Source organism: Passer montanus, unplaced genomic scaffold, assembly GCF_014805655.1.
Source record: "Passer montanus isolate IOZ18808 unplaced genomic scaffold, ASM1480565v1 scaffold78, whole genome shotgun sequence".
Classification (NCBI taxonomy): domain Eukaryota; kingdom Metazoa; phylum Chordata; class Aves; order Passeriformes; family Passeridae; genus Passer; species Passer montanus.
In genome coordinates this window covers 650,210-667,139 of record NW_024373034.1, presented here as the reverse complement: position 1 = coordinate 667,139, position 16,930 = coordinate 650,210, and the positions used below count along the sequence as shown (strand labels likewise).

General features: G+C 41.1%; 1 protein-coding gene across 3 annotated transcripts in view; it reads right to left on the bottom strand.

Moving 5' to 3' along the window:
* Positions 1–1,263: 1,263 nt before the first annotated feature.
* AGO2 (argonaute RISC catalytic component 2) overlaps positions 1,264–16,930 on the bottom strand; it is a 52,251-nt gene continuing 36,584 nt past the window's right edge. For all 3 annotated transcript variants that reach the window (XM_039731484.1, XM_039731485.1, XM_039731487.1), the window contains exons 13-19: positions 15,949–16,108; positions 13,256–13,346; positions 12,000–12,194; positions 10,691–10,825; positions 9,826–9,927; positions 9,270–9,469; positions 1,264–8,945 (exon numbers count right to left, since the gene is read on the bottom strand). In XM_039731484.1, the coding sequence (XP_039587418.1) occupies positions 8,837–8,945; positions 9,270–9,469; positions 9,826–9,927; positions 10,691–10,825; positions 12,000–12,194; positions 13,256–13,346; positions 15,949–16,108 (992 nt within the window). In that variant the 3' untranslated portion in view covers positions 1,264–8,836. The remainder of the gene's footprint in view (positions 8,946–9,269; positions 9,470–9,825; positions 9,928–10,690; positions 10,826–11,999; positions 12,195–13,255; positions 13,347–15,948; positions 16,109–16,930) is intronic.

The window sequence follows — 16,930 nt, the reverse complement described above, 5'->3', positions numbered from 1 at the left end:
CAACACACATCTAGTACCACTGGGAACAACCTTAACATCATAGCTTTCTTTTTTCCTCAAAAAAAAAAAAAAACAACAAACTTTAAATGGTCACAAAAACATTTGGATTGGAGGGAACATTTACAATATGAAGCTTCTGGATTGATTTTTGGTTCCTTTTTTTTTTCAGTTATTTTATAAAAAATAATTTTAAAGAAATTTTGAAATTATTAAAATATTAAAACCTTAACAGATAAAGTCAGTTAATTTTGCAATGTACCAAAATTAAAGCAAAAAAAAAAATTAATCAATACATTCTGTTTTCCATCTTGCCCTCCCAGGATCAAGTCAACCACTCTGCTGCACAGAAATCTGGGGCTGGGTCTTACTTATCAACTGCCCTAAATGTTGAAATCTTTGTGATTGTACAATAAAATACTGCAAAAGCCAGGGAAATTGTGCTTGTTATTTCCAGCCAAATACTGCTTTTGTATCTTTTACATACAGCCTATACACTGTCCCCTGTCCTGTCACACATATGTGTGCACACACACAGAAAGGGACACACACAAATCCAAAAAATCTACTAAATTTTATCAACAAATTACAGAAAGGAAGTGGCCAGGAAAAGAAAAATTACAGAAAGGAAGTGGAAGGAAAGAAAGTTTTTTTTTTCTTTGCCAGATATTTACAGAAAGGAAGTGGAAGGAAAGAAAGTTCTGTGCCAGTCTTCAGGGTGGCACAGAACTTTGCCAGATATAATGCCTCATTGCACCTCATTGAAAATTTGATTTTCCAACATAAATCTAAAGCTTATTCCTTAATGGTTTTTGATGGTTTATTTAGGGGTTTTTTCCTCTTATTTTCTTTAAAATGCTGTTATGAAATTGTCGTTTGTAAATGAGATGAGCAATTGAAGGGCTCAGTCTTTAAGTTTCGTGAGAAAATCTATCAGGAATGACAGACTTTGGGTCAAATCCTTATTTTTTAACAGCATAGAAACAGTGCTATAAAACAGGTTTGAGCACCTCACAGTTGATGCAGAACTAACTTTGGTGAAATCTAGAAACAAAATTCACTGCATGTCATGTTGGTACATGAGAGGTCTGATCCAACCCCAGCAGCTGAGTTTTGGGGTGCCCATAAAGCCCAGACAGGATCTGCTTTGAGTCAAGTACATATTGGGCAAAAATGTGCAATTTCACAAAAGCCAGCATGACTGAAGCTTCCTCTATTCATGGCTTTAAAACCAGGAAAAGCTGATAAATACAGAAAAGAGTCCACTTTTTTTTTTTTTTTGTCCTGACAGGAATCTAACCTAACACAGCAAACACAAACAGCAGCATCCAGAGGATTAGAGACTCCCAAGCTTGCCTGCTGACCTGTTCACCATTCATGCCTGCCAAGCACACTCAAAAAAACCCCAATAAAATGACTAGAAAAGTTAAAATTTATATTTTGGGGACAACTCCTAGGCTTGCTCCCAGGTCAGACAGCATCTGCAATCCCTGCTGATGAGCAGAGAGCAGCTGTTCCAGCAAGTGGTTTAGTTGTGCTTAAAGAAGGGAGGAAAACAAATAACAAAGTCCATGGTTCAGCACATCCAAAATGTGGGGGAAAAATATAACTAAAGCCTGTGCACTCCTGAGAACCCTGTGGAAAGGATTATTCCCTTTGATACAGAACTGCATTCCCTGTATTCCCTTTGATACAGAACTGCCATGCATCCCAGGGCTCCTCAGGGAGGTTGGCTGGTGGAAGAGCAGCCTCAGGCAGGTTTACAATGGATCTGCTGAGGCAGTGCATACACAAATCCCAAGGAATTGCTTTTTTGGGGGATATTTAGGTGGGAAGAAGGAGCAGCCACAGCCTGCATCTGGTGCTGTGGGTTTGTAGTGCTGCCACTTGCAGAACTCCCACAATGAACTCCTGCCAACCTCTCCTCCCTCCAGATCCAGCAGCGCCCCTGATCCAGCCCCAACCAAGTCAGAGCTCCCAACACCACAAATCGACTTGGGGAGCTCCCTGCCAGCCTTCCCCTTCTGGGATGGGGCCAGCAGATGGGTGCAGGGTGGAGGATTTCTGTGGGGCACTTGAGAGAGGCCAGAAGGAAAACTAAGAATTAAACTGTCACCTTAACAAGTGCTTAAACTGGCAATTTTGAAGGAAATGTCTCCCCTTGCTTTCTCTCTCATTTCCCCAAGGCTCGGGGTACCCAGGGTTTCTCTTCTCTGGGGCATGAGCAGCACCCAGCATGGAGCTCCTTCACTCCCCAAACTTCCTGATGATCCTGGGTCTGCCTTGTCTGGAAAACACAAAACTCTGCTCCCACCAATGACAGAGGAGCCATTTACCCTGCACTTCACACTTTTGGGGGGGCTTTGTTAAATCATGACTGAGAACTGAACCAACCTGACAGGATTTTACCACATTCAGTTATTAATGAGCTGGTTTATAATGGTTTATTCAGTCTCTTGCAAAATCTGGGCTCCAGAAAGTCAGGACATAAGCAATCCTCCTGCCATGGATGAGCTTCATCAGAGTCTAGACCCAGAGATTAAGGGAAGGAAATTACAGGGAGCACAGAATCTCAGGAAAGTCACTCTGACAGGCCAAAATCCACAGCAGAAAGCCCAGTTGCTTGTAAATAAAAATCAACTTTAACACTGCTATGAAACCACATCAGCACACTGTGCTCCAACAGGTATTTCTGTCAGCAGAGTGGTTTGTTCTGAGATGAGGAAGCTTGTCTGGAATAAGTGTAAACAAAATCTGATGTATTAACACAGTTTTCTACAGTTTCATTTCAGGTCACTTAAAGTACCCTCAGTCCACGTGCACTGATGTCAAGGTTGAGTTTTGGCCAAGGCTTTGCACAGAACTGACACTAAACAGTCCCAAGATGAACATACTCATGTTTGGGTTGTTTTTTGTTTTGGTTTGGTTTTTTTCCCCACATTTTAAGTTTATCATTTTCTGAGCAGGGAATAAAGTATTTTCATTCTTACAGTCACATGTCACCTTACCTAGAAAACACATTAAAAAAATAATCCAATACATATTTTTTGCCTCAGACTCAAAATATATTTCAAGCACCTTCATGTCATTTGCAGAGAAAACCTGACATTTTCTGGCCAACAGGTAAAGTACAGAAACATTTTTCATTTGGAAAACAACAGTATAGAAAGTCAAGTGAAGGGACAGGTCACAGAGGGAGCTGCTGCTATGGAGTGATCCTGACCAGAAGCAGATGTGCCAGATGTGCCACTTGGCAGGTCTGGTACCCTCTCAATACACAGGGATGCCTCTGGAAGACAGAGGGAAGGCTGAGCAGCCACCCAGGATCACAGTATGGCACTGCCACTTCCCAGTAAGGAACAGACCAGCACAAATCCAGTCCCTCTGGGAGCATTTTGGCTGCTTAGTGGGAGGTTCACTTCAATTAATTCTTCCATGAAGGAATACAGGAGGTAGCCTTGAACTGCACCTGCTTTGTAACTAAAGATTCCCAGAAACCCACTTTTGTAGTGATTTGGCCAAGCAATTACATTCAAATTAACACTTCAAAGAAAGACTCTGACAAAGCAACTGAAACACTAAATGGGACTAAACAGGTTCTGTGCCACACCAAGCACACGCAGCACCCCCTTCCCATACAATCTGGATTAAACCCTCTCAGAAATGCATCTTTCCAGTCTTTAACCCTCAGAAACAGAAGACAGAACTTGCTGGTTTGCATCCTAACATCAGCCAAGGGGGCTGGAGTTGGGCTCTGTCCCATCCCCGAGGGTTCTGGGAGGAAAAAGGCAATTGCTGATGGATGGATGGGAGATCTATGGGCAGCTCAGAGCACTGGAACATCCTCTGCACTGCCCAATCCCACACCATGCAGGGACAGACAGCAAGACATCATAAGTGGATCCCAAATCCCTGTCATTCCACTAAATTCTGCCACATCCACGGATTCTGCTTCTACAACACAAGAATCAGACAAGCAAGGAAGACCTGGGAGAGCTACATCTGATAATCCAAATATTACATTAATGCCATCAGTCATCAAACTGATACCAAAACTGGCATTTGAACCTTGCACAGACAATGAGCACAGAGCTGAAAAACTGCATCTCTGTGCTCTGGGAGAAATGTGCACAGAGAGAAGGAAGAAATGTTTTATAAATTCAGACAAACCCGAAGTATTTCCACTGTAATACAGCAACTGTGCCCTTCTTGGATTGATACCATAATGCACACAAAGTGTAACAGCATTTAACAGCAAAGCTCCTACCTCAACACTGGAAAATATGGCAGTATTCTGGAAAATAGAACAAGGAATGGTATCCCCAGCATTTCAGTACTTGCTGTACAGAGCAGTATTTACAGTATTTTCCAACAGCTACAGCAGATGCAAAAAAAAAAAATCTTACAGTAAAAAGGGAGTTTAAAAAACCCAACAATCAGTGCAATTACCTTCTACTTGAAGTTTTCCTTAAGAAAGATGGCATGTGTGCATCAAGAAGCATGTGACCAAATGGAATATAGAAGTAAAAAACAAAAGACTGCCCTGCATTAGGAATGGGGAAAGCCACACAAAGAGAGATACTATGGTAGAAGGAAAACAAGTGAGTTTAATTACACTGGTCTCAAGTGTGAAAAATACTGAGAACTCTTCTTACATTCGTTTAGTTAATGAGAAAAATATATATTAAAAAAAAAAAGTCCCTTATGGGTTATTTATGCCACCAGAGGTGCTTATTTGACTGAGTATGCTATTTAATCAAAAGCCTTTGGGCACCTGCATGAACAACTTTAGTCAGAAAGAAAAACTTAGAAGCATCTTAGAAACTTCAATCTTTTCAGGAAAAAAAACCCTAAACTCCTCACACCTCCTCTCCAGAAGTTTCAATTTGAAAATCCTTGTGGAAAAACCTCTTGTCTTATGTTATAAAAATGATCCAACAAGAACAAGACTCTGTTACAACAAAGGCTGCAGGAGTTATTGAGAGAGGCAGAATTAAAGCCAAACCTTCACAACCTTTTTTCTTTTACTATCAGGGAATGCTGCCTGGGGGCCTGGATGGAGATCAAAGGTATTTGTTACCTGACAGATCAAGAAACAAGGGAATTCCTGTGCCAAAGCCTCTGGAACGTGGAAGATCATTGATTGTAATTCACAAAGTCAAATATTCTAAAGCAAGCCAAGCCAAAATGAGGAGCTCTAACAAAACAAGTGACCTCACTCTGTACATCAGTGCATACACACACACGTGTTAAATTGCATAGGGCTGTCTGAAATGCCACATAAAGGCAGAGACAAATCCACCTCCTTCCAGCATTTCTCAACAGGACATTTGCTCCTGAGGATCAGCTCAGTTTTTTCCTGGGGGCTGGAACAGATGGAGTGGACTGGTTACTCTGTTCAGCCACTGCAGCAGAAATCTCCACCACCAAGCAAACCTCATCATTGCATTAGATTTTGCACATCAGGGAAAAAAAGACAAACTTTTAAATATTTTGTGTATTTTGATAGTACTTGCACCTCCCAAGAGCAGCATTTCACACTTGCTGATGCTGTTTTTGGGGGGGGCTGTGCAATGAGAGTCCTTTGCACAGGCTGGAAAATGCCCCAAGTGCCTGAGGGTGGCACAAATTTGGTTATTGCTGACCTGACCTGCACAGTGGCCCAGACTCAGAGCTGTGACCTCAGCTGACACTTCTCCACCAGCAGCCTGGGGGAGACTGAGACTTCTTGAGCTTTGTGCTGACCTGAGATGTTGCTGTTCTGCACCAGACATGTGGGAGGTGCAGAATAAAAAATAATTCTAGGATTTTATGTGTTTGTGGCAGGTTTTTTTTTTGGACAGGAGACATTCTTGAATATGTAATTTATGTTAAAAATATTCCCAGGAAGAGAGGTGCTGGACTGCTAGCATGCTATACTTTACAAAGTATATACCTAATTAGTATTTTTTTCTTAAATGCTTTAAATTATTCACTAATTCACCACTGGTGGGAGAGAAAAGGAGGGAGACACACGTGAAACATGAGGGTTAGAAATTAATTTGCCAATCACCAAATAAATACAGACCTGCTTTACAACTTTACCAGTTGTGGAGTCTTTCTGTAAATCACAAGGCATAAAGAATTAGCAGTATTAGAAGCTTAGAAAGATCTGTAAAAGGTAAAAATGTCCTGAAATGCACATAAACATCCCAAGTTCTTCATACTTAGGGAAGGAAAGCTACATTATTTCTGCTCATTCCAAGAGGATGCACAAACAACAGCTACTCTCAGATTCAGGGCCTGCCTAAAACTCCTTTTCTCACAAAGGAAACATTTTAAATAGGATGCAGTGCAGTCACAGGCTGCTTCAGAAATGAGATTTGAGGTCAAGACAGATCCTGCCCTCCTCACCCCATCTGACCACCTGTACAATTCCACTGTCCCAGATCTGCATGGAAAGAGGGGGATGAATTTCACATCCAAGAGGTCTCTGCATAACAGACAGCAAATAAGTTAAATGATGTCTTAAAATGGATGATCTTTATCCTATTTGATAAGAAGAATTCATATAAAAATAATTCTTATATAAAACTCTGCCAAATGAATATCTTCACTGAAATAGGAAAGCTCTGAAGGAAACACAGAGAAGTGCAACACACCCACCACGGGGAGGATCTGCAGCTTAGGGGAGCTTGAGGGGAGGTAGGTACAACCTCGCTGGCACACAGCAAGACAGACAATGCTACCTAGGATCTGCTTCAAATTTACAGAAATCTGAATTTATAGAACTATGACCAAGAGGATACTCTGAGCCAGCAGCCTAATCACCCAATCAGAATAGTACAAATATGATTATTTCATTAACAGGTTTTACATTTCACCTACAGAACACTGACAACTGACACACTGCTACAAGGTGAAGATCTGGACTGGAATTATGTACCTAAAAGTCTTTATGCAGCAAAGGTTGGGCATTTTCTACCTTACCCAACACCACCTGGTTGCAGCTGACCTGCTCTGTGGCCCAGAGCTCTGCATGGGTTAAAGCTACTTGCCCATCCCAGTGGCCAGAGGTAAAAGTGTCCAAAGAGACTGAGCAGCTGCTCGGAGAAAAGGGAAAAGACAAAACAAAAATCCATCAGTGGAGGAGAATGAAGGTTTTCCAACCTGCCTCTCAGCATCTTATTTCAGTTATCCCATGGAAAAACAAACAAGATCAAGTCAGCATAAACAACTTTCCTGGGCTTTTTCCATTTTCTCCTAAACCTGCTCGTGGCATTGTCATTAGTGCAATGGTTTACATGTGTGTTATGGTTTTTGTGAATCCAGTGTGCAAACTAACAGAAGCATCTGTCTCATAATTATCAGTTTTAGTTAATGCTTCTCCTAAGAGAATGGCAAAACTCTCACATTTCCTACGGATCTTATGCATAATGAAGAGAGCTTCACCTCCCTCCCTAAGTAAACTTCAGTTTCCTAATTTTTATCTTTACTGCATAGATTCTCTGACTTCTGCCTAACTTCCAGCGAGCCACTCTCCTCTAGCAGAGCTCCTGCTTCACCACTACTCAACATATAAATAAAATACAATTGTTTTGTGCTTGAATGAATGTAGGATGTTGGTCTTGTGTGCGTCTGAACTGCAGAGGTAAAACCTGCTGTGTTGTGTGCACATTGAAAAAGCCTTTCTGCAAATCCCAAGCTACAACAGACACTGGCTGCATCTCTCTCCTCTCACCACATCGACTGCATATTTTTTTTGTTTTTGCATTTGAAGAGTAATGTCCCCACGAAAAGGATTTTACTTTCTAAGTTCAAAGCATTCTTGATATGTTAACAGAAGTATAATGAGCACTCCTTAGTAAATAAAAATAAATAATAGCATCTAGTCTATCACATTAATACTGTGAAACATATATAACATTTACATTAACTCAAACAACAGTGAAAAAGGATTGTACTGTATTCATCACCACAGACCCGTATTCTTTAGAGACTTTGGAAAGTAAGTGTCACAGTCCTGTATGACAAATCCTAAAGTTAGCTGTCAGTATGATTTAAAAAAAATCTTTACAAATTTTTTTAAATGGCACATTTTCTTCTGCCAATCTAACTGTAGCTATTGAAAGCTTAGATACAGGTTTACTCTTTTTCTTTTTTTTTTTTTAGATTCATCTTTAGTCTACGAAAAACATTTTAAAATGCAGCACAATAAAAAACATTCAAGACAAGCTTCAGAAAATACATTTGTCCTTAGACACACAGAGAATAATCTGAGAATAATCTTTATAAGACAATTAGAAACCAGAATTTTGTCACGCTCTTATTTTGAAAATAAAAATTTTGTAAATGTATCTAGAATAATCAAGGCTTCATAAATACTCAAAAGACGTTTTGCTTTTTTGTACTAAAAGCTGATTCACAGCATTTTAGCTCATCAAACCTTAGTATTAACTAGATCTTTCCAAATTATCAAAAGCAACTCAATGAACAGCAAACTTGAATGAGGAGTTTTGTGGGTTGGGTTGTTGGTTTGGTTTTTTGTTTTTCTTCCCTAAGCCCTGAGATTGCAGCTCTTGATTTAATTATAAAAACTGGGTCTGTTTTACACCAAGCAGCTCAGAGATTTTTGGCAAACCACATTTCCGACAACAGTGGGGTTTGGTACAAGAATGCAGTTTGTGATCAAGTCTGAAATTCTGGACGGAAGGCTTCCTTGCAAATAGGAAAGAAAGGAATAAAGATGCATCACTCATTGCTGGCTGTCCCTGGGGTGGGGCATCTGTTGGTCTAAGTGCAGCTGGTCTGGTGTGAATCCAACTCTGCCTTGTCCGGAGCCGCTGAACATGAGAACGTGTCAAGCAAAGTACATCGTGCGCAGCGTGTCCTGGTGCACCTGGACTGCCTTAGCAAGTGCTTGGTGGTCTCTGCCATTGCTCTGGCCAGAAGTGTGGCTTCCTTCAGCACTGAAAGAGAAGGGAGGGGGGAAAACGAAAACCAACAGGTTGGGGGGGAAGAGAAACCCTATTTAATCTGCCTCTCCTGGCACATGCTTCTGTATTGTTAGTTTCTTCTGAACTGAATGGTCAAATATTAATTGCCCTTAAAGCACCACTGAGGTTCTGAAACAGAAAACAGCACGTACAGGAACATCTTCTGCTTTGTTTCAGCAGCAAAATTCAGCAGCGAGAGCAAAGCCACCCTCAAACTGCTGAAGGACATCACTGATCCCAGAACTAACATCCCCCACTGGCTTCCAATTCTGCAAAACTGCACAACTCTGAACTCACCTATCGTGTTCTTTATCCACCAGATGGTACCTGGCTCTGAAGGCCACCAGGTGAGCGTAGTAGGCCGGGGCAGGGATGGAGACGGAGCGCGTGCAGCGCACGTAGGTGTGGCACAGCTGGTAGGTGAGGATCTGCAGCTCGTCCGACGAGAAGCGATTGTCATCCCACAGCACGTGGTAGTGAGAGGGTCTGCTTGTTCCCTGGAGCCAGACCACACAGCTCATCAGCACTCCCAAACATCTCCTGAGCTTCCACCTCTGCTGGGAACTGCAGTGAAGCGGCTGCTTCCTCAAAAACCACGGGCAGCTGTTCTACACATTGCAGCTAGTTTTTCCTTTAAAAGGCAAACAAGCTTCCTTGCTGCCTATCAAACTAATCCCTTCCCCCTTTTTGATAGGACTGTGTTTCTCAAAATTTCACCTCTGAAATGAAATGATCATACTGAAATGCACTTTCATCTTGAAAACCTCAGATCTGACAAAAAAACATCTGACAAAGTAACTTTAGTACAAACATTAACAGTTGAAGAGTTACCACGCCACACAAAATGTCTTACCTGAATCCCAGCATGACTACACAGGTAGAAGTCAAACTCTGAGGGGTGGGTGATTTTTGTGTCCACTGTGGTACCAGCTGGAATGTTTCCACTTTTTCCAACCTGTGTAAACAGGAAATGCAAAGACACTGAGAAACAACACAGACGGTTTTTTTTTATTTTCAACTGTACAGCCAGGAAAACAAACACAAGAAAAAGATCTAAATAAAGCAGAAAGTGAAAAAAGAATGTGCAAAACTGAAATTTTGTTCCAGCTGAAAATCTGCAGCGTCTCTACTATGGAGAAAGAAAAAAAGAGACAAGCTGCAAAATCTTCTTAGAAATTACCTAAAAAGATTTGGTTTTCTGAATAATGTAAAAAGAATTTCCTGCAACTGAGTTGTCAAATTCTTTTCCCCTTCCCACACCAGGAGAGGAGTAACTTTTCCTGTTGATACCTGCAAGGGGACAATCCTTCCTTGTCAGACAGGCTACCTCTTCCCTCAAAATATCTTCAAAGCAGAATGTCAAAATACTCTTTACTTTCAAACAATTTAACATCTGCTACCACAGCATTTATTAATATAACCACCACCTTCATGTCAGCTTTGGGAGTTACTAACTCCCACAAAGAAGCCTGACAGAAGGAAAAAGAACATGGAAAGCTCAGTCTGTGAGCAGAGCTTTGCCATGAGGAACTCTCCATTCTCAGCAGCTGCTCCATGAGGAACAGCTCCATTCCTGCTCTTAGGGAGTCTCCTCTTCACACAGAAAGTACCAAAAATCAACCTGGGGAGTCTGATCTCCACCCAGAAAGTAGCACAAATGAACAGGAATTGGTGGCTTGGCTGCCTGCTGGAGCTCTGGGGTCCCAGGCAGAACGTACCCGTTCGTTTTTATCCGTGCAGAAGAGTCTGGTGTGGTGCCTTTTCTGCACCACTATAAATGTGATGCCAGGCTGATAATCCTTCTCCAGTTTAATGCAAGCCTCCCTGATAGCCAGCAGCTCATGGTGGAGGACCTGAACCACACAGAGAGAGAGATGTGATCAACATGAGCCATTGCCATCATACAAATTTCTCTTATTTATCTAGAGATGTCTTTTATTTATCCACAGATAATTTATCATGTTCTTTCTTGCACTGTCACTCAGAGTGGTGAGATGTCAAAGCTTTCAGGACCAAATCTGATTTTCTTCCCCTAATGAGGGCAAATTACATCAGCAGTTTCCTGAGCCAGGAGAGAGCTGCCTCCATATTTGTTCAGCTCCAAGCATGAGGCTCAGACTAATAACCTGCATGTCAAAATCTTTTTAACTACCAAATACAAATGAACATTTAATTAGGCTGCTGAATACAACAGGCTAATTATTTTTCAGACTAGAACAAGGGAAAAAACCCAGAAGTGCTCAGCTGTTCTTTCCCAGCTTTGTGCAGTCCCATGCAGGACTGCAGACATCAGTAACAAGGAAAGTGGAACAAACCAAAAAGCAATTATTTAGACTGTGGGCTAATTGTACATGAAAAATTCAGTGAAAACCTATGACAATTGAAAAGAGAATATATCAAAAGTTCATACAAAGATTATTTTGTCAAGTTTAGCAAGCGACTTTCCTCTCTTTCCCCTGGATTTTGACAAGCTGGATTCAATTCTGTATCTTTTATTTACATACATAAATACTGGAAAGAAAAGTGTATATAAATGTCTTTAAAATATATAGAAAAATATTTCATAAAATATGGTACTAGCAAGTAAACAAAACAAATATGACAAAGGATCTGATGAGTTCTATCATAATACAAATTAGTAAGTACTGATACAGTATTTATTAATTATCTTTAAAAAAAACCCAACATATAATCTTTCTTTACTGCCCATGTTCTATGGGATACAGTCTCACTAACATATCCTAAATAGGAAACAGATGTGGAACATAACTTGAGTCCTAAAACTATACTTTTCACTTATAATTCTGTCAGGGAAAATATTTTAAAGGGGAAAAGTACTTTCAAAAGCCCATGAAAAGTATGCAAACACTTCTCCTGCTTGCTTGGTTAGAATCCAACAAATTTGTTGAGGGAAGATTTGTTGAGGTTATACTTCTTGTAACTCCAACCACACAGAGGTGGAATTTTAAAATTCCATTACTACAACACTCCATTACAGTATCAGAATTTTAAGAAGACAAATATCACCTGCTGGAACTGCCCCTCAGAAACACCATCCCTGTAGAAGATGATTCGAGTTGGTTTGAACCTGGTGGATTTGTAGAACTGGATCAGCAGCTCCCTGACCATGGCAGCCAAGTCCTGGATGATTTCCTGGCGGTGCTGCTGCACCCGCACAGTGGCACAGTAACGGTTGGGATGAGCATCCATGCTGCCCACAACCTGGAAAAAATGCTTGGCATCAAACCAGAGAGCATTTAAATAAAGGTTATTTCATGGGAAAACTGCACTGTCTTGCACACTGAGTGGTTGGCCTGGCAATGATGTATTTGAAATTAAAACGTGCTTGGAAACAGCTCTGGGTTTAGTCCACCTGTGGCAGCACACCCTGCTGAAAGAGAAAACTTGCAAATCTAAAAGACTCATTTCCTGTTTGCACCTACAGGCACATAAAAACTCAAATACAGTTTGGAGCCCTGATGCCATGAAACCATTAAGATAGTTCAGACTGCTGCATAGGAGTTGGAACTCTGGGACACCAAGCCTTTTTTTTAGATCCATCAAACTGAAATGGTGATGGACCACAGAAATAGCCATACCCTTTATCAAGGGAAGGAATTTTTCTGTTAATGAAACATTAACATCCATATCCTGTAAAAGTGGCATGGGACTTAAAAATAAACCAAAAAACCTAAAGAAGTGAGCACAACTCCACCTGGTTTTCCCTGGACACACAGGTGCAACTTTTCAGAACAGAGACATAACATCACCAAAGAACTTCATTACTAAACAATGGTGAGCAGCCACTACAGGTGTTTGACATAACACAAGCTCAAGACCATTCCCTGTATTTAAGAAGTACATGTCCAAGAGATTACTGCACATTTTGTGTTTTCTGGAAGGTTGAGTCCCCAGAAAACACAGCTGAGCCAGCCTAGTTCCCTATCAGCAATGAAGAAATTCTGAACATTTCTAAGTGCTGAAGAAGCAGATTCAAACATGCACCAGCTCATTATCAGGCTGCTTATAAATATCAGCTTCCAGAAAAGCTCCTCTGTGTATCAGCAACTCAGGCATTTTACAAGCTAATACACACATTTAAGTAATTAGCTTCAGAGCAAGCTCTCTGAAGTTTCAATAAATTCCTGCAGAAAAATAATTTATAATGCTATAATTAGGCAATCAGAAGCAATGGACCACAAAAGGACTGAAAGCAATAAAGTGAATTAGAGCTGAGCAGCAGGAGGGAGCTGGGGGGAAAGAGCAGGACACAATTTACTCACTGCAGCAATGGAAGGCTTTTTCCCATCCCCAGCTGGTGGGTGAGTTACATCTGCACCAAGGAATATGACAGGCTGTTGGAATACTGGGGGTCTGGCAAAGAGAAGGGAAATTTGTAAAAGCAGTAAGATTTATGCTTAATAAAGTACATTAAAACTCAAATAAACAGCACTCTGTACTCCTGCAGTGAATTCATCAATAACTGATCAGAGTTGGTCACTTGTTCTGTGGCAGTAATTGAAAATCCTGATTACGGTTCTCATGCTAAATACAGATTTTTAAAGCACAGCTAATTGTTGCTCTTAATTAAAAATCAGTTTTAAAATATATCTAGTTTTTTCTAAGTTTAAGAATTGCAGTTTTTATCAACTGGACCAAAGAAAGGAGTAAAAGTTGATCCCTTAGTACCAAATGGCATCTGAGAAAATTAAATAACTGTAATGCAGATGCTGTGAAAAAATACATTTTTCCTAATAAAAAACTGTCTTGGTAAGGAAGTCCAAAAACAGTAGGCATCAAAGTTATTATTTGCAAAGTAGATTTTTTTTAAAACTAAGCTTGAAAATTTTAAACAAATCTTTGGGTTAAGATATTAAACCACTGCACCAAGAGAGGAACACCAAAGCACTTCACAGGTTTTAAACTTCTACTCTATTCCTTAATAAAACAATTTCAAACAGGAAATATTGGGCCACCATAATTTCTTTGTGGGGGAATGATATAATGGTTATGGAGATGAATTAATCTGTTTGCAGACCTTCTTTAAAAGAAATGGGAAGGTAATGCTGGGGATTAGGCTTTTTTTGGGCTCTTTTTTTTTCCTCTCAGGGAATTTTCTTCCCATTTATTCCCTAAGAGATGATGAATGGACTGTACTTAAAAACAAAACAAAAATAGCTGGGTGTCTTGGAATCTTGTTAAATTCTTGTTGTTGTTTGGGTTTTGTTATTGCTGCTATTGTTGCTTTTTTGTCTACACATATATATATGTATTCTAGTAAAAAACTGTTATTCCTTTACCCACATCTTTGCCTGAAAGCCCCCAAATTTACAATAATTTGAAGGGAGGAAGTAATTTTTTCCATTCCAGGAAGATTCCCACCTTCCTTGGCAGACACCAGTCTCCTAACCCAGCAGTTTTTGGTACCCAATGTTGGGCCCAAGGGCACTGAGAGAAAATGGTGGAAAAGGATTAAGTTTCTGGCCAACCTAATTTTATGTGCTGAACACAGAAACCTCCTTTGGCACCATGTGGTCTGACTTACCCTGGTTTGGCTGGCACATGGCTGTGGCTACATTTTGTGATCCCATTTGCAGCTCCTTATCTAAATATGGATCCTAGGACTAAGGCTACTATGGCTGTTATCCAGTTTGCACAACAGGTCAATAAGGTGAGCAATTCCTGGATTTTAAACTTGCTCTGGAATGTGGGCACATGGCTGTACAACTACCACAGGCTAAGTTCATGTCTGTGGGGTTTCATTAATAATGGTGCCCACTGTGAGGAAGCAATACAGGGGGAGTTTCTCCCCAATCCTTCACCCATTTCTTTGGAGGTACTCCAGCACCTTCCAAAGGGTTCAAATTTTTTTCTAGATGCTGATATCATACAATGGCTGCTGTTGCTGATAGGCCTAACCTATTCAGCATTTAGAGATAAGGTGGGACTGTCCTGGGTAACCACCCTGACATCTACCCCAGAGAACAGGGATGGTGCCCCACAGCCTGAGCCTGCCCATCTCAGGAATGAAGCACCCAGACTGGATGGGGGTCTGGGAGGAGCCAGGCTGGGTGCTGAGGGAATACTGCTCCCCAGCTGGTGGGCAGACCCCTCTCTCCCTGCCTCAAAGAGGGAAAGTCTGATGGTGCAGCCATGGAACCCAGAGACGTTCCAGCTGTCCAAGCTCCAGCTGAACCATCCCTGAGCCAGGACACAGGTACTGATCAGGTGTTTGTGAGGGAGCCAGGGTTCCTTCTCGTCTGGGAGCAGCTTTTAATGAGTGTAAAGAGAGAATTGTTCAGAGATATAGTGCAGGATCACCATCACAGAATGCCCTGGCGCTGAGGATGGGATCCAACAGCTGAGAGAAGTGCCAGTACTGGAGGCACTTTCTGGGAGGGATGGACAGCACAGTAACAACCCTGACAAGGTCAGGTGCAAGGGCAAATATTTTGAGCCTGGCACATCCAGGGCCACCCCAGTACTCCACCTTCATGGCAACACTGAATGTGGAGGAAACCTGAGAGTGGATTCCACAGCCAGCAAACTCAGGAATTTTGAGAGCACCGTCCATAGCCTAATGCAGGCTCACATCCTCACTGTGGTTAGGAGTCTCAAAGAGAAGAATGCTGACCAGAAGACAAGGCACTACTGTTCTAGGTGGTCTCTATTTGTTTTTGAAAACTCAGGGCAAATAGATTACAGATTTTTTTCATTCTAGTGACAGTTGTACTTCAGTGATCAGATATCGTTCAAACAATACTTTTACTATAAATTTCAACAGAAACAAGTATTCTTCTCCTGTCTTCATAACCTAACTCTCTTAGAACTATTTATTAGAAGCCAAGAGAGTTTGTCTGAAGAGTCACTTCAGCTACAGAGCTATGGATGCAGATAAAAGCTCCCAGTTATCTCAGCATTTCTCACATTCTCTTTGCAATATAAAAACCTCTTCCCCATTGAAAGATGAACTTACCTTCCCTGTGGCAATAGAATGTTATTTACACCTCCTAATTTGACATTTATTTTTAAGCAAAGGTTGGACAGAGTTTGTGGTGTTGTTCTTTGGACGTTTTTCATCTGCACACACTGAGTGGCCATTCCCAGCACCGTGTCACCAACACGCTTCACCTCCGCTGCAGAATGAGAAAAACAACAAAAAAAATTTGCAAATTGCAAATCAAACCATGGAGGAGACTTGAATTCAGTGCCAATTAACTACACCTGGAGTTTTAGCAAAGTGGTGCTCAGCTTAAAGGAGCACAATGAAAATTAACCCCAAACCCACCCAGCCTCCAGAACCTCCCCCAGTTCTGCTCTGCTCCACCTAACCAGGTCCTAAATGCAATTACTAAAGGCACTGTTGGCTTATATTAACTAAGGTTTTTTAAATTAATTCTTGTTTTTCAATTGTAGCATTATATCATCATCTTTGGCTAGTGATGTGGGCAGTGTGGATAATATTAGGATATTAAGCACTTGTTGCATTATTAAACACTGGAATAGTAACACAAACCTAGCAGTAAAGTGCTGAGCAATATTCAGCCAAGCAGTTCATCAGTTCTTCACTGCAAGTTTATCACTTGCATAGAAAAGTGGCCAGCTTAGCAGACAAAGGTCCATAAAAACTCCAAGAAACCCACTAAGTACTGTACAATTCCAACAGTTAAATCCTTTTGTTAACAACAAAATTGAGACTTTTACAGACCCACATACTCTTACACTCAGGGAAGAAACTTGGACTCCAAGACTGGCTCAGAGAAGATGAACCCCCCATTTTGGCAACAGGAGAGGGAAAGAGCAGGGTGGGAAGAAAAGACAAGACTGTGGATAAAGAAGTGCAGGGTATGGAAGAGCGTAGGGAGAAAATAAGGAGAGATGATTAGAGGGGGAAGAAATAACTATAATTAAAGATAATGACAAAGAAAGAAGATCAGAGTGGTACCACATCCTCTCAG